This window comes from Heliconius melpomene, chromosome 5 (assembly GCF_056956725.1).
Source record: "Heliconius melpomene rosina isolate 202511_hmr_F chromosome 5, ASM5695672v1, whole genome shotgun sequence".
In the NCBI taxonomy this organism is placed as follows: Eukaryota; Metazoa; Arthropoda; class Insecta; order Lepidoptera; family Nymphalidae; genus Heliconius; species Heliconius melpomene.
In genome coordinates this window covers 2,729,431-2,748,868 of record NC_140393.1, presented here as the reverse complement: position 1 = coordinate 2,748,868, position 19,438 = coordinate 2,729,431, and the positions used below count along the sequence as shown (strand labels likewise).

At 31.6% G+C, this 19,438-nt stretch overlaps 1 protein-coding gene across 2 annotated transcripts in view; it reads left to right on the top strand.

The window, feature by feature from the left end:
- Positions 1-4,085: 4,085 nt before the first annotated feature.
- LOC146538887 (6-phosphofructo-2-kinase/fructose-2,6-bisphosphatase-like) overlaps positions 4,086-19,438 on the top strand; it is a 25,273-nt gene continuing 9,920 nt past the window's right edge. The window contains exons 1-2 of one of the 2 annotated variants that reach the window (XM_085185398.1): positions 4,086-4,558; positions 9,594-9,913. In XM_085185398.1, the coding sequence (XP_085041524.1) occupies positions 9,604-9,913 (310 nt within the window). In that variant the 5' untranslated portion in view covers positions 4,086-4,558; positions 9,594-9,603. Of the gene's footprint in view, positions 4,563-9,593; positions 9,914-19,438 lie in introns of both variants that reach the window. The other variant, XM_085185397.1, reaches the window with a different exon arrangement.

Sequence of the window (19,438 nt, the reverse complement as noted above, 5' to 3'; positions counted from 1 at the left end):
CTGTGAGGCTTTGATTCCCTCTCGAGGAAATGAAATATTTAATATTTTTCACATTTTTCTGGTATCGAGGCAAAGCGCGACGTTGAGTACCGTCAATTAACACACAATGTCTCCAGAATTTGGCGAAAAGTGGAAAACGGAGTGTCTTAACACCAGGCCCCTGCCTGCCTCTATTTATCCTGCCTCATGATATAGCATGAATTTGAAAAAAAAATAAACATAAATGCTTGTTATTTCATAAACAAAACCTGATAATGATAATAATAATTATGTTTATAGCGTGCATTTATAATTTTATACATACAACTTCAATAAAAACAATAATCAAGTTGCTCTTGGCCGGGTACTAAATGATTCAAGCATGTAAAGATGTTAGTTTCAATGTTAATGGTTACGTACACGAACTAAAAAATATATAAAGAAATACCGTTTGAATTAATGTCGATTTTTTAGCGTCACGCTGCACACAGTAGGGTAGGCGATAAAACCTAGTGTTAAGTCACTCCGTTCCTCACTTTCCTTCGAGTTCTGGAGGCATTTCGTGTTGAGTGTCGGAAGTGCGTGCTGTGTGCGGGATACACCGTGAAGCTGAAAAAAAATGTTTAAGAATTAAATTAGCTATACCATATTCACAAAAAAATAAGCTTTGGAATTATATACATGTTTAATATAATTATACCGACCCAGAACTTGAAACTAGTACATATATGTAGGTATATGTATAAAATAAATAAAACTAATTTATATTAATAAATATAAGATATCTATAGGTATTAAACTTTACATTTCCTGAAAGATAAGTCATGCGAATTACGTAAGTATGTGCCTTCAAGGAAAAATTTGCGCGACATGGTTCACGTTACAGCGTAAAAATTAAATAATTATTTAAAATGAAAGCAGTAGCTTTATTTTTTTGGGGTTCCGTACCTCAGATACAACCATTGTTGTCCGCCTGCCCGTCTGTTAAGAGCATTTATCGAGGAAGTTTGTATCAATCTGAAATTACAAAAGTCAGAAAAATACAAAACTTCTAAGTCAACGCAATCAAAAGATATGAGCGTATCATAAGCATCGTTTTTGCAGCATTTTCATATGAAATTCGCGTAATTAAAACCTATAGCCTATATATACTTCCCGTGGACCTACAAATATATGAAATTTGGCACGAACTGAGAACTGCAGTATAAATAAAGAAAAAAAACTAAATTGTGATTTTTTAATGAAATATTAATGATTTTTATTTCATAAAATAAACCATTACAAATTTATAGCTGTAGTTAATTTCATACAAAATTAGTGCGGATATATACAAACTTAGGTTTGTCTACTTTTGTAAATTCTACTTCCCATTGACATACAATCCTGAATTTACTACGGAGCCCTAAGTATGGGAGTACGACTGGCATTTAACCCTTTTTTTGCGTCTCACTCCGGGTCTGCTTGTTAAAATCGAGATACTCACGAGTATAAAAAACCGAAAGAATGAAAGCTACTGTTATTAACTTCGAAGGGCAGCTAAAAACTTTTATTTTGGCGCGATATTTTCCTCTTTATACATTATTCAGTTTTTCTACGAAACTGGTGCGTTTAAGGTCATAAGGACATCAACCTTTAAAAGTGAGCGAGCTGTGACCTACTTTCTTGCTTCTTACTGGGATCATTACCCACTTATTGATGATTTTCTTTATTGAGAAATACTTCTTTTTTTTTTAAATAAAAAAAATATATATATACAATTTATAATAATTACTGTCAGCAAAAAAAATAATTTATTTTCATTTAAAATATAAATCTAGACAAAACAGTGTTTTTTATATTTAAACTTAAAATATATTATTTAAGATTATAGAATAATTTACAAAATCTTAATTAGTGACAAATTATCAAGTACCTACGGAATATGGGTATATGAAAATAATTGCACTAAAGTCTTTACAGCTTCTACTTTAACCACTTAAATATTAAAATATATTGCATAATGCATATACATATATCTATGTTTATATAATAAACTACATGTATAGGTTTTATTCTTCTAGATATTATGAATGGCATTGAACTTGTTATGATCAGATGCATAATAGGAAGTTAGTTTATAATAACAAACTGCACCTATTAAATAATAAATGATTAATCTTGTCTAGGGATTACTGTGACTTATTTCTTAGCCGTTCGTGGGTTCGATTCCTAACTTAGCACAAATTTATATGATGTACAAGAGCGTTATAGCTATCGAGTTAGCCTCCCCCACTTTAACGTTAAGTTACTTAATGAAATTACAATATATTTAATTGTTCCTATTATTCTGCTCAGATACACAAAGCACCACGCTCGGTGCAATATCTAGAAAATTGGGCTGAAGATGTGGAACGAAGAGTCATTTGGTTCTTTGCTTAGATATGTATATGAAAAATTTGAAAAGCTGAAAAAATAAGCAAGAGCGTTTCCATCCACTCAGGAGTTGCGGGATCACTTGACTGACTTGACATGATAAAATAAATTCTGTCTAGTTTTAATTTAGACAACATGACTTTTTCTGTAAAATTTGCTATCCTAAATAAATATACTAGTACTATCCTAAATTAATATTCTAGCTTAGGATAATTACAGAGGCCATTACGGTAGTAGAGATTGTAAAACGGTAACATGACTGCCTGTCTACGTCGGCACTCGATGAGAGACACTTGGCAGTTATTCATTAGACTGTAGACATCACTTGTTGTAGGGCGAAGTAGGGCGACCGTTTATTTATATTCTCCGGAAGGCGGTCAGGGATTTTTATCATTGAATATAAATTATAATAAGCCTTCATCAATGGCAATATTAACATATTGCATTTAGGGCAGTACGAATGTTTTTATATAAAATGTTCTTTAATCCGTCGGTGGGAACTTTTGAATTTTATCTTAACATCTGTTAGCTAAAGTAAAAAATATGTTGTAATACATTACCTTATTGGGTGGAGTAATAAGATTCTTTTTCCACTATCCTGGGTGGTGGGTTTTGTAGGTAATGGATATTGGGAATTTAAAGTCAGACTGCAGTTTTTCTATCAAAAAAAAATATTTCAAAAATTAACATTTAACCACTATGAGCCGTTTTAATGGACTTTATATAAGAAATAAGTAGATATAATAATATTCCTATAACTGATCTTATGTTTGTCCGCTCCACTCAATCGACGTCCCCCCTAGGCAAATACGAACTTCAATCAAAAGTATGCACGGCCGTTGTCTCATGATAATGTGACTGACCAATTCAAACCATGTCTACTTTCTCTACATGATATCTTTACTTGTGAGTTGTGAGATAGACAATATTGAAGAACCCTGGACCAGATTATTGTTCATTTATTGTTTACTTGTAAAAAAGTATGTCAATTTTTATTCTTAATTTAACTAACCTTTTATTTAGACTACCTGAGGGTATTTCATTACTTGTTTAACTTTATTGATTAAACAAGTTACATAATTCAGTGTAAAATATAAAAAATATTATCGTAAAATTATACTTATTTTACATCTATATATATAAAATCGAAAAGTCACTCACTCATCACGAAATCTCAGAAACTACATGTGCTAGGAATCTCAAATTTTGCATAAGAGTTAGAGAGAGTAGGTGCTCGCTAAGACGGGAATTTGCAATATTCGACTCCTAAGGGGTTGTTTTTAGGCTTGACAGTTTGTATGAAACTTCGTTACTGCTATACTGCAAATATACTGCAAATGCTAGGAGTCTCAAATTTTGCATGGACGTCACTTATAGGACGTAGGTACTCATGGAGACAGAAATTAATAATAACGTAGTTCACGCAGGCGAAGCCGCGGGCGGGCCGCTAGTGTAATTATAAAAAAAAAAAATTATAATAATTTAAATTACAATTCCAATGTTGTAAACATAACGCATATAACGATATAATCGCTTTTTAAACGTAACAACACACTTACATACAATTATAGTCTGCATAATATACATACATATTATATCTATGGTAAATAGTGGGAGGGAGACAGAAACATATACACAGAAAGGTCGACGAAAATAGCCGAACATTAATCGATATCTCCCGAGGCTCGCACCAGAGCGTGTCAGTCGGTCCGCGTTGCCTCACTCGGTCTCGCTCCCTACCACACGCCAGTATCATATTCTCTTGCTCGGCTCCTTTCAGTCAACAATCCACGTTATCACTGCGCTGCCACATCGTAAACACAGTGTTGAACCCAAATTATCAACATAAATAACCTTAGACGCTTCCAGATTCTACAATGAATAAAATACGCTCAGGTGTGAAATAGGAGAACGGAAGTTGTCTAAAACCCTGTGGTGTGAAGACTGTTACGAAACTGTATACTTATTGTGCTACCTTCCCCGTGCGATGTTGGGGGAAAGTTTTGGTTAACAAGTTAGATCTTATTGTTTTCTGGGACTTATTGCGAATGTGTGTTGAAACGTTCATCGCTATCCACGGGCGCACTGCTATGCGCCACGACCTGGTGCATTTTATAAGGCATACCTCATCTGACCACTACTGCGAAGGAACCCTTTAGTTTCTGAGGCAGGTGAGCTTATGTAAATTATTATATTTAGCATGTATATTGTAGATAAACGTTCCAGAACGTATAGAATCCAATGCGAGAGTCACCCGTCGAGCACGCTTGCCGAATGTGCCAATGTATAATGAGGTGAGTGATAAAAATAAAAAAATATCATAACACGCTCGAGTTTCGCAAAACTAATAAGACATTATAGAAATCAGTTTTAATTGGTTTGATAACCTTGGTTAACTAACCAATCAAAGACCTCTAAATATAATAAATTAAAATTTTGAAAAGCACCATTATAGGAACAACTGCCTTGACGCATCAACTTAACGAACCTACGCATCTGTATAAACACAACTCTTAAGTAGAAAAACACAAACATTATAATTACTCCATAAGTATGTACTTAACACAAAGGCAATTTTATGATAAACCGGCGACGAGAATATAAATACCTGTCTTTCCTTTTATTTTATTTACCCTACACCTTTTAAAAGCTACTCAGACCGGTTTCTCATGTAAATAACATTTTAGCAAATCTCATAACATAATCCATTAATTTAGGGAATAATAATAATAGATTTTTATTGCACAAATAGAAAAAAAAAATACAGTTCATTTAAAGATGTAACACAGATGTGCAATGGCGGCCTTATCACTAAAAGCAATTTCTTACGTGCAACCATAAATAATCAAGAAATTTATTTTTAAAAAAGGAAATATTAAAGTGAGTTGTAAAAACGAAAAATATGAACAAATAAGATACGTCTGACATTTATGGCCTTATATCGGTATCTACCACTCATATGTAGATAAAAAGGTATAGAATGGAAATTTCTGTTGGTATGTTACTTTTTATATTCTTATTATATTTAAGCACCTTGAACTGGTGCAATTTGCTGCGAAATGAAACCCCTAAACTAAACTTTAATAAATAAATATTTACATAAATAGTTATTAATGTGTAAATTTCTCAAGTGGAATTTGAATCTACAACAAACTTGGTCAACACCAAAATAAAGATGGTGGAACGTAATACCAATATCTATAAATTATGCAATTAACTTAATAAAAGTCCTAAATAATGTAATAAATATTTAAATTAGACTAGGTTGCCTAAGCAATCTTATCATTTACGAATAATTTATTTGAAACTAACAACGGTACAAGCAATTTGAGTTGATTATAACAAAATTATACATATTATGCATTAGCTGCCATTATACAATGACATATTTATATAGAAATAAACTATGTACATAAACATAAAGGTAATTATGAAGCTATAAGCATGATGTAACCTGATAGTTCTGATTGTAATTTCATCTCCATATTAAATAATATATCATGACCAGTGATCACATGAACAAATTTAATATTCTAAAACGTAATACATGATAGTATATAGATATAGATAGATAGACAGATAGATAGGCAGTCATGTTACCGTTTTACATAATTGTCGTGGCTTAGGGCCACAATTGGTTGTGGATTCAATCTCCACTCGAGGACATCGAATATTTATTTAAATTAATATTGTCGTTTCATCGGTGTCGAGGCAAAGCGCGGCGTTGACTTCCGCCACTGGAGATGCAATGTCTCCTGGATTCAGCGGAAAGTGGAGAACGGAGTGTTTTAACACACGGGTTCCCTCTGCCTACAGCGTGATGATTACAACACGTGTAGCAACTATAATAATAGGCGTCAATAATAGGTTAGACGACAATATAATCGACAAGTTATAAATCGTCATTTTATATGCTTTGATAAGATTAGATGATAAAATTAATAATTCAGTCAGAATATGTGCAGGTGAAATTGTAATTTTTGTATAGGCATCAAGAGTTACATTTGGTTCAATTCTAAATAATAAGTATAAGTATATAGCTAGATATTTAGCTTATTGCAAGGTTCCCATTTGGAGAACTTACTTTATTATTGACATTTGGTTAATATATTTTCTAATTGTGACAAAAAATAGTATTTTTTTCGTAATAGTATTTTTGATTCAAGTATGCTGGAATGCAACTTGTTTATGCTTCTTGCTGAACTTCCTAAAATGTCATAAACTTATCTACTTTGTCTGTCTATCCAAAGAAAATGCTTCATATGTTGTCACAAGTAGAATTCCATTCCGTTCCATATTAATGGGGTCATAAATTGTCAGTTATGACGTAAAAAATACATCATTCGTGTTATAAATATTAGCAACTTAGAAAAACTTAAGGTCTTCCTATACTATTACGTAGGTTTAAACTTTAACGCGCTATTAAAGAAGACAAATGGACATTTGTATAGATAGACGTACAACAAAAGATCATTTAAATACTATTTATATAGTGTCCGCATTGCTTTCTGAACAAGGAAAGATATTCTAACAAGAGTTATTATCAATGAATAATACATCATTTTAAAACCACTATTGGCAATCCATTTACGTAGCTGTAAAAGAAAAATAAAGTAGGTAAAAATGCAAACACAAGCATTGGCCCACACACAGCAGAGGGAAAGGGTAGGCAGAGGGAACCTAGTGTTAAGACACTCCGTTCCCCACTTTCTGTCGAATTCTGGAGGCATTACGTGTTGAACGGCAGTACTCGACGCCGCGCTTTGCCTCGACACCAGAGCGAAGAAATGTAAATATAAACGTAAATAAATATTTCACTTCCTCGAGTGGGGAATCGTAGTAGTGTCTACGTAAGGATATGGAAATTCACATCACATTCAGCATCACAATAAGTTTTGGAATTAGAGATACTCGTATTCATACAGAGACACTCGATGTATACACTGAGTGTACCGTGTACGAGTATAGTAGAGTTATCGTAGTCCATTCGTACCATGCACTAGGCTTAAATCGAACGAAAGAAGTTATTTTTAGCGTAAATCAATTCTTCGTGATTGTTTCTATATAGTGTGGGTTGCTATTTACTATCTCTTAGCAAATTTGAAGGCTAAGGTATTTTATTTATTATACCTACCTGTTACAAAAACTTGCTTTAATTATAAAACCAACTGATATTAATCAAGATGCTTAAATTAAATGTTGGTTCAAACAAGTAAATTATCATAGTTATCGACGTTCTGTTGTATCACAGATTAATAAAAATTATTGCATCAGAGGTCACGAATTCGTTTCTTTAGACATATAAACGTAAACGTGTATTAATTATTAAGTAAAATATCATAATTTTTTGTTGTTTATATTAAAAGAAACTTGTCATAATTATTAACTAAGGACAAATAAGGAAGCTAACAATTACTAAATATGACGATGTTAACCATAAAATTATTTTACGTTATTTGTGAATCATATTTTCTATCGATAGTAATAAACTAGCACCGAAGGCCAATATAGTTGTATAATTTGATAAGAAACGATATGGTACTGACGTCTAGAAACTTCTAGACGTCAGTACCACGAAATAAGTAAACTACGAAGTTTATAGATTAATATTTGAAAATTAATATTATTAAAAATAAATATGAATGAAAATATGTATAATGAATGCGCTTACGTTATTTGTCCCACTTAACGTTGATATTATGAACACAAGGTTTACAACTCTATTACATAGATACTATATAAAATATAATTAGAGATAATCAGATATTTTTTAGCTTCCGCTGTATCCCGCATGTAGCAAGGTTAGGCTGAGGGAGCCTACAGGAACAGAGTGTCTTAACACTAGACACTCTGTTCCCCAATTTCCACCGACGCTAAAAGATTAGAATTTACGCCGCATCTTGCCTCAATACCAGAGCGAATTAGCCACAAATTATTCCATTTCCTCGAGTAGGAATCGAACCCACAACCAGTCGCCTTTACAGTCCCACGCTTCCGTCACGGCAGGCCTTAATAATGGGACATCTTACGTAAATTTCCTTGTATAAAACATGAAACTTGCATAATAATAATTCACAAAATAAGTAATCTAAATTAATTTATGAACAAGTCCCCATATTTTAATTATCATTGATGACATTTTAGCAAACCACTAAGACTAGTAGTAGATATAATCTAAACCTTTTATACAAATAGTAACCTTTTAGAAATGGAATTTGATATTTCCAATCCTTATCATCTATATATATAAAAGGACTTGTCCTCACTGACTGAGGTAAGACGCACGCACAGCCGTAACCGCTGATGGTAGAAACGTGGAATTTGGACAGATATTTACTTTCATATTCTGGACATCCACTAAGAAGGGATTTTGAATAACTTGAACCCTAAAGGGGTGAAATAGGGGTTGAAAGTTTGTATGGAAAAAAATTTAAATCGGCACCGATTATAATAAAATTTGAAACTTAGATTTTTAAAAGTATTTAATTGAACACGTGTTTCATCGTTTTCTAGAATTCTCCCCCTAAGGGTGCAAATAAGGGGTTGAAAGTTTTTATGGGAAAATTCTTAAATCGCCACCGATTTTTATAAAATTTGATATTTAGACTCTTAAAAATATTTAATTGAACATACGTTTTATGGTTTTCTAGAATTCACCCCCTAAGGGGGCAAATAAAGGGTTGAAAGTTTGTATGGAAAAATCTTTAAACCGATTTTTATAAAATTTTAAATTTAGACTCTTAAAAATATTTCATTGAACACATGTTTCATGGGTTATTAGAATTCACCCTTAAATACGCAAGCGAAGCTGCGCGCGTCCGCTAGTCTTAAAATATCAGCTCTACAATTTGGTCATATAGGCCCGTATTTATGAAACGCTGTCATCGATCTTGAGTTCTCATTTTTCTCTATGAATGTTAAAACAATAGGGCAAGTGCGGGTGACACTTACATATTTCCACCTCAAAGGCCGGCAACGCACCTGTAGCTCCTCTGGTTAGACGGGGTGACGACGGTGATCACTTACCATCAGATGAGCCGTACGCTCGTTTGCCTTTTCTTTTTCCATAAAAAAAGTATTATTAATAGCCAAACATTTTATTTTACCCTTTTGCTGAGAACTAGAGATCTTGGGTAAGATATTTTTAAGCTAAATAATATTATGTATAACTAAAATATAACCTACATTTTCTTTCATTCCAGGTCGCTATTGATGGCGTTACTGGACATCCGAAGTGATTGGTATTTGTATATTTGGCTAATATATCGTAAAATCTATTCAGCTGTTATATGGTTGGTCGGCAATCACTGCCGAAGTGATAAGACTCGGTCGGTGATAAGCACCGGAGCGAGCCAGTCGCCTGGAGGCCTCCACAGAGTGCGCACGCGTCGCAGGAAACCGCTTCAGCACCGCAAGCACGTCGTCGCATTAGTGAGGAGATCTTCATTGAGGAGAATAGTGATGGCGCCCGGAGCTACTGCACACGCCATGATGGAGGACAAGGAGAAGATCCTTTCCAATGGTGCGTCAATTTATATTATAGTGTGGTCAATGAGTCGTGTACGCTCTGAAGTTGGCTTTTTTGATTATTTGCGCATTGTTCTCTCGGAAAAAGAAATGAAAAGTATAAAAAATCCTAAAATTACACCTACATAGCCGTCTACAGCTAACTTCAGGTTGGCCTCTACTCGTCGACCGTATTTGTACAGTAAGTATATGTAACCTTGTTAAAAAGATGCTTCTTTAACAAGTGAAAGCTTCAAAATAAATATAATTCGTATGAAATATTGTTGTCACAGTTTAGATCTTAACAATTTCCTTAGTTTATTGTTCGTGTTAACATCCTTAAGAGCTGCTTTTAAGATTAGAAATTATATTTGATCCAATTTTACGAAGCTAGCGCGCATTGCTTTAGTACTTATTAAAAGGTTACATTGCTAGCTCCTGAGAAACCTAACCTAACCTAACAAGACTATATGTTATAGTAAATTATTTCTTTTAAAGAATCATATGTATTTTTACTTAATAACAATTAACAAAACTTTTGTGTTGCAAACTGGTATCAGAATTCAATAATATTTATATTCGTAGTTTGGTTTTTGCTTCCGCGTCGTTTCCTTGACGGTATTGCCCTCAGTGAGGTTAACACAAATAAGAATCAAACTCGAAGTTTATTTATAAAAGCGCACGTTCATTATATTTGTGCAGAATGAAGAATGGCTTTGTGTGGCTGAGAGAATAAAAACAAAGATTAACTTCTTATATTGTTTTTGGTGATAGCATTTTAAAAATTATTTAATTCACACGGCGTTGAGTTCCACAACTCATTACTAAAATGTCTTGAAAATTACAAAATAAATGAGACAACGGGTTCTCTCTGCCTGCCCTGCGATATGCGGGATACAGCGTGAACCAAAAAATAATGTAGCAATAAGTAAATATAATAGTAGAGTCTTGTATATAGATCAAGAGAATGTAAACATGATTTAAGTCTATATCAAAGTTCACTATACAATTAAATTTACCTTGTAGAAATAATTGGCAAACCATCAGTATTGTATTTACCGTTTCAATTTTCCCACTCGCGTCGTCACAATTATTTAGTAATAGTCATTGTTAGCTATTATTTTTATTTATGTGTATTAAAAACATATAGAAAATAACATTAATATTTCTTAGTATTCTAAGTAATAGGATTTCTTGCAATCTATATTAGAGGAAATAAAAAAAGAATGGGAATAATAGAAAGAGTATGTAAATATGATTTAATACTATGCCGAATTACACCCAAAAATTCCATGTCGGATTACACTAGATTACTAAATTCACCTACACCAGATTGACCAAAATTGAAGGAATACGAAACAAAAGATAACAGACAAAGCTTTTGTTCTTTTAATTTAGGGTAACAAGTGATATTGTTTTAACTCTAGAGTCTTTAAATTTGGTCAAAGAAGTTTATTTACCTGTAGGCGAAAATATCTAAAAAGTATGAAATCCAGATAATTAATATAATAATTAATATTAAAGTGTATAAAATACCTACTTTATTTCTATTCTCTCAGGGTTAATGAAATGCGGAAATAAATTCGAATAGACAAAATCTTACAAAGTTATTATTAGTTAGTTAGTTATTCACAATAGGTCATTATTTTTTTTTAAATTGAAGTGTCTTTTTTAATTAAAAATTGCGGCAGTAAAAATAATTTCTTTTTATACGAAATTATTGCAGTTAGTAGAAACTAATAAAAACCAATTTATGTTAGAGCAATAATTATAAAAGGATGAAATTAAATTTTTTTTACAACCGTATCAAATTTCTTAATTAGCTTGAGTGCTTAGATAATATTATCCAAGGTATCTAAAATATATATTTTTTTAATTCTTATTATATGTGATATTTTTAAATTTCGTAAAAATATTACAATTGTATATTATATATTGCAATTATTTGTTTGGTAAATTTAAAATCCGTCACTTAAGGTAGAGAAAATGAAATATTTGTTTAAATTTATATTTTAATTATATAATTCGGCGGAAAGTGGGGAACAGAATGTCTTATTATTAGGTTCGCTCTGATATAGTGTGAAGCTAATTTATTTCGTTATGTCTCTTAGAACATAAAGGTAAGTTTTATTACAATGCTCTTTTCCTGAAATGAATATACAAAAACCTAACGTCCATTTTTGAGGAAAACTTTGTTTTTGCTGTATTATGAAAAACAATAATCAAAAAATAAAAATATAATATAATAAAAAATAATCTACTCACTTATATAACTATATAATATTAGTTCATTCAAACATTGCTACCAAAAACATATTATATGAAAGAAATAAAGTTGGAAAATTTATGTTAAATATAATAAAACAGCCTCAAACCTATTGAACTCTGAAATAATATTTTGTAAAAATATAATATAAAATATAAAAGTTTCACAGATATATTTCTAATGTGTTAATTATTTTGAGGCCTTCAAATATACGACCTTCACAGCTTTGTTCTAATAACAATATATTTTAATTTGATATCGTATCATGGCACCATTGTAGCACAGTTGGGATATCTGAGAAAGTGATGACTGTGGGTTCAAAATTACCCTAAAAGTACGATGTTAGCTTACACATAGCATAGTTTCTCTACAATAGAGTACGAAATGCATTCTCATTAGGAGTTATGCTTGTGTAGAGCAAAAAAAAAAACAATTATACTTAGAGATTTCGACGTTATTATGAATTAAATTAATAAGAAACTAATTAGATTTCTAATAAAAAAAACAATCATAGAGACGTATATAATTTACAAACGAATAATAATTTAGGTATGTCACAACAACTAGCTGAGAAACTTTTAACACTCATTTACAGATATTAATTCGCTTGTACAATAATAACTTCAACTGGCATAGCAATTGATCTCGATAAGACGAATTGAGTTCATTTACAGGGCATAGAGTTGTTCTTGTAGTGTTCGGGCAGTCGGGCACTGACGTGGACAGCCACGCCCCCGGCCACGAGGCCGGTATGCTGTAGTTATCTTTATTTTTATATTGGTATTTCATATATTTGAAACGTCCACGTAAATTGTTTTTCGTTTTTATGACTGGTGTAATATCAGTTAGGTTTATAGCAATATTTTTTATGACTTAATAGATTACGTATATTACGTATATTCAATAACTTATTTAAGTCGTTTTGATTAATTAGGTATGTACCTATCTACATATGTAATCATAACTTCTTTTTGCTTCACTTAATATTTTTAATTATTTTTTACCTTGACATTCTATCTATATTAAATATGTATAATTTTTAAATGACTTCTGCATAGGAACAAAGTTCGATATCATAGAAAATTAAAATCAATATTAATAAAGGACAAAGGTTATATGAAAACAGTTCTGATAACAAATTATTGCAATGATTGTTAAAATTTGTGGTAAATAAAAAAATACCTTTCATATACCTCAGAAGAATAGTTTGATATCAGTTCTATTGTTATTGGGTACATCAGAATAAGACATAGGCTACAGTTTAAAGTAAAATTTGGTATGATTTGGCTATATATATACATATATAACTAGTTAAAGCGAACGAAGCCGCGTTACTGGCGCTAGAAATTAATATATTAAATATAACTTAATAAAATATTTAACATTTATATTGACAAAGCACTGTATCTCAACAGTTTGGTCTCATATAATTATAACAAAATATTTGTATTATACAGGGTGGAAGAGGCAGCGCTTCTTTTACTGAAACTGCATATATAGGGTAAAATATTTCAAACCCAGAATTAAAAAAAATAATCAAGGTACCTCAACTGTTTGGACGTAGGATTTTTTTTCATTTTACGATTTTTATCCATACCTGTATTTCGTGTAACCCACACATACGTATGCGGCGTTGCTGCTTTGACAGGTAAGTGTGTGCGTGCCTATGTTATACTTTACAAATGGCGGTTAATTTTAAAACGATAATTTTATTATTTATTTTGTTTGAAAAAAAAACTTTTTCATTTTTGAGATTTTTTTTTCCGAATTATATTAGGCTTTTATAGAGTAGTTAAAACTGTGGTTTCATTTAAAGTGGCGCTGACAATTCCACCCTGTATATCTCTCTATTATCGTGCCCCCTGTGTACTTATCGGTGGGCGGGTGTTGCTACGTATGCTATCAGTGAACGACAATCTTGTTTACGAAGATTTTTATGCCATCATAATTATTATGTTTTAAAAGTATTCTTGTAATATGTTAATATATAAAAATAATATATAATAAGTATTGTTTCTTGCTTCGGCTGAACTGAACTGTTATATGAAAGTCAAATTCTTAGTTTACATTTTCACGTTTTGTATATTACGAAACATAGAAAAGACTTTCGAGTGGGCGTTGGCTGACTTCCAAAGTAGTGTTACTCTTGTGACAGTATAACAACGCATTTACGGATCGGATTTAAATTAGAAGTCAGGTATTTTCCAAATACATAGCTAGTAGAGAGCGTAATAAGGTATACCGTGTTAAGTGGAGTAACTTAACGCCGTGTATTATCATATTTCCAGAAGTTCCAGTAGGAATAGAAACCCACAAACGTCGCGTTTACCGCCAGATGGTAAAAGTCTCTTAGTAAAAAATATAAATATTTTAAATTTTCTCATGGTTAATGAGAATCATGAGATGAGAGATGATGATGAGATAAGAGAGAGAGATGTAGAGTCCTTTTATGATCCGACTATATACTTCATTAGAAATTAACAAGAAAACTTGCTTTAAAACGCTTGTACTCTATCCTTATTCTTACTCTATCCTTATACTTACATTACTAACTGAAATTCCGTTGCCATTTTACTCGTCTTATCGTTCGGCTTAAAGTATTAAATTTTTATGTATATATACGAGGTGTTTGTACGGGAAACTGCTTCTCACAGGTTTGTGCTGCCTAAAATTTGTATATATTTCTACAAGTATTCTAATCAACTAATATTCAATACTACGTAGAAAGCAATAGCTTGTTGTTTGTTTATACAAATTATTCTAACAAATGCCAATTCCAAGAATGCGATTATCTATCTTGTTATAGAAAAACAATGATTTGCGTGTCTACACGGATCTTTAGTACTCCTAGTTCTCTTATCGTCGCCTAGACAGTGGCAGGGTCAGTAACTGGTGTGCTGTATGTGCACGTCAGATGACCTGGCGGTGCACGTGCACGTCTGGCACGTTGGGACTGCGTGAACTTGGACGTCACCCATTACCCTAACAGTTATTATTTGATGACATAACCTCGCTTTGCGTTATGACATTTAGTTAATATGATTTTTATCTAGTGTGATGCTTTTACCGGATGTTAATCGATCACTAATATACATATATATGTATAATATGACTCTTAGAATCGCGATATCTCAGGAATGGTAACTGTTAGGAAAAAAATCATTGATACCATTTTTGTAGATAATTTTAAGATCTACAACTTTGGTTTGAAGTTTTTTTTGATAAAACTTTCCATTTTCAAGCGAAATCCAAAAACCTCAAATTTTGACCTTTGACCTCGAATAACTTTTTAAGCACACATAGGATCGATGGGGACTTTTAAAACTTGATTCGTAATGGTAAACTATAGGTCTCCACCAAAATAGTAGTTTTTGTTATTTTACCACTTTTTTATGTCTAAATTGACCGGACTAAATATACTTTTATTATCTAAGAGAAATAAATTTTATAATTTTAAAATATGAAAACACTCTTTCGGCTGTGGGGCAAGGGTCCAGACCATCGGTGGCTATGTTTCTAGAGAGAGAAACCCCCTCACAGTACGTGCCTTCTCAAGTATGACTGCCGTCTACATCCGGTTCTTGATCCAACACCTTAGCGATAACCTCTTGTTATTATTATCCTTATATAAATTACGTCACTAGTAGTTATTAAAAGGATATAGCAATCCAAAAGAGTCTTGTCAAACAAGTTTCACAATTGGCGTCAGAAATAATACATAATTATTAATAATACTCAAGTAATTTTCTAATTATTATTTACAAGGAATATAATTATTTGTCTTTCAACACATTTCAAGATATAATGTATGTAAAATAATGTGTGTATCTGAATTGTAAATCTATACTAATTTTAGAAGTAGCAAGAATGTTATAATTCTTATTTTGTATTTGAATATTATAGGATAGGTGCGAAAATGTACTCAGAGTTGCTTTTGTTGTTTACTCAGTTTAGTATTAATATCAAATAGTTCATAGTTTCCATAAAAGAGATTTCCAAATATATTTTGTCATTCGCTTGCTAAAAATTTTATTTGAATAAATTATTGTTACTTATCCTTAAGATTTTGTAAATACCTACCTAGTTATATAACGATATTGGGTAACAAGAAGAGTATCTTTACAATTTGAAACGAATACTAAACATACTTGTTTGTCTAAATAATTCATGACATAATATTTGTAGAAACATTTAGCTTTTCCAAAAATATATATATTATATTTTATACATACTTTAAAGATAATATAGTCTTAGTAAAGTTTGCGATGTATCCCACACACAGCACAGGGTATACAGAGGAAACCTGGCGGATCTCAACGCCGGGCTTTTGTCTTTGTTTGCTAGGGCCAGAGCGAAGAAATGAAAATATTGATAAAATAATAATTCATGATATTTGGTAAAGTTACCATTTTATGATTATGTCTAACATTATCATTGTAATCTATTTTAGGATTCGAAATTTATTATATAATAGCAGTAAATAAAGCTCCTTAACCCATATACTAGCAGCGTCAGTAGAACTGTTCTAAAGTAGATGCACGTTCCCTTGACGAGTGTTCAAAGTCCAACAGTCGTTGGCACGAACGTTCACCGCTCTGGGGCCGCTTTTTAATCTTATAATATTATATTTATACATCTAGATAGGATGTTTATTGATTATTTTTTAGCTTCATATAGTATAGATAGGCAAAGGGAACCTGGGAACCTAGTGTTACACTCCAATCCAAATAAGACACTTCCGTTTTCCAATTTTGTGGGAATTGCGTGTTGAATGGAACTCAACGCCGCGTTTTGTCATGTTACCATAGAAAAATTATAATTATAATGATTATACAAGTGACCTAAATTATTGCCTTACGTTTTCCTGTTATTGTTAAGTAAAGAGATTATAAGTTAATAATGTTGCTGTAAAGGATAAGACATAACAATTATAACACAGATAATCTACATTAATCATTGTATAATCCAGGTTTATATACTGTAATAAGGAAATCTAAATATTTTTAGGTTATCATCATAAACGTCAACACCAACGTTCTATTCAAATGAGATAATAATAACAGAATAGAATACGACATTCGACACGTGTAAAATTTTAATATCAAAAGAGTCAAAGCGTCCAAATAACTGTTTTTTTTTAAATAATGAACGTAGATTACTGCTCGTCTCTACCAGCTTTCTCCTATCAATCAAACGTCACGTAATTTATATTTTAATTTTCTTTTCTTGTAAATATTAATTAATATTGATTTATTCATTTATAAATTTTATTATTAACGTAAAAACGGTTTTAAATGAAGAGTGATAATTGAGTGACCAAGAAGTTTATTTTATCTATGCTCCACACAAAAAGGGATTATAAAAAAATATAAAGGTATAACATTATTTCCCCATTTGAAGAAAACAATAGCAAATTAGACCTTTTATGTCGATTCATTTATACTATCTAAGACCCTATCGCATTTATTATATTACTTTTATTTAAAACACGTGTTCCCTTATATAAAACGTGACGAAATGCTTGTTATATAAACAAATCGTATTCAATCACCATTATCCTTCCTATTCTGACATTGACTTCGTTTACTTCTGCTTACGGCTTCTAAAGTTAAATCTGCTAAAGGTAACTAACGGTTTCGATCGATGTCTTTATATATTAGGCCAAAATTCGTTAAAAAAAATTCGTTCGAAAAGCCTAATGAAGCCATTCAAGGACATAAATATGCTAAATATATTTAGCTTTATGTTTCTAATTTCAAATTATAATATAAAAAATGTAAATCTTAATACCATATGCAATACAATTTAAAAAATATAAAAGTCTATAAAGGCTATAATCTATTTTCAAAAAAAAAACATGGTTTTTTATTCTATTCATTTCATATTAAGGTGTGTCAGATCTACTGACGTCACGAGCATGTGTTGTTTTTAAAAGTCGTCTCGAAGGCGCGTCCGTATACACCATTTTTATTGGCTGTTTCTACACAACTTGTTTTGCCGGCGGCGGTGTAAACTAAGGTCGGGCTGACCTGTTCCACATGTAGAATGGATAATGAAACGAAACTGATATTCATTTTAAGATTATTATTGTTCAGGCCGTTCTGGCGCAGTGGTACAGGCGTGTGTATAAACGCAACGGCTGTGCGTTCCTTATTTGGGAGGAATAAATTATTTCTTATTAATGTTTTGATTTTTTCGCTCTAGTAACAAGGCATAGCGTGGCGTTAAGTTCCGCTGCTCAATACACAATGCTAACAATAGGTTCCCTCTACCTATCCTGCTATATGCGGTATCAGTATGATACTGAAAAAAAATTGTTATTAACAGAGTTATAATCATATTAGGAAAATATTAATTAATTTTTCATAAGGTCTGTAATTTAAAATTTCTGTATTTCTATTTATTTGTGATATAAACTATATATAAAATATGTTTCTAAAAGTCACCAACGAACCGTACAATGACTGTATACACATATATTATGTGTACACAGCTTTTTACAAACAATATTCAATATTTTCATAGAATATTGTTATTCAAATTTTTTCGCATTAGTCATATCATTGTTATAATATTTTTCCATAATTTAAATTCTATTTTTCTATCATTGATGATGTTTTTAAGTCAAAATGTTTCAGCTAAATGAATTTCTATTAAAAACTAGGTTTTGAAGTTTCCAAATTATAGATTGATAGATAGAAAGATGATTTACATGTATACTACACATATCCACTATTTGGTACGTATTGACGTCCTATCCTACCTTACTAATATTTTCGAAAGTTTGTGAAAATATACAAACATATGTTTGTTCCAGTTTAACGCCAAAACAGTAATATAGCTTAAACATGAGAATAATACATAGGCTATAATTTATGTTCTATAACTTGGCTATTATTTTATACAACTTACGATTTAAGCGGGCGAAGCCATGACTAGCTCTTTAGTTTTATATAGCTAGATACAATTTAAATAGAATTAAAATTGTTATAATATTATAAATAGAGCCAAATCCTTCCTCCTGGCATAATATATAAGATATTGTTTCTTCTTAAATAGATTGGTTAATCATTTTCTTATAACCTTCATATACTCCATTCCAAGTATAATCGCGGGTATTTTGGACAACATCTACTATATACCTATCACAATGACGTTCTCTAAATGCTATTGGCGACACGTTTGTGTTTGGATCATCGAATGATTCTCACACTACCGAGGATCTAAAATAAACTTTGTTTATAATATATGTAGATGTCTTCACGCTCACCCAGC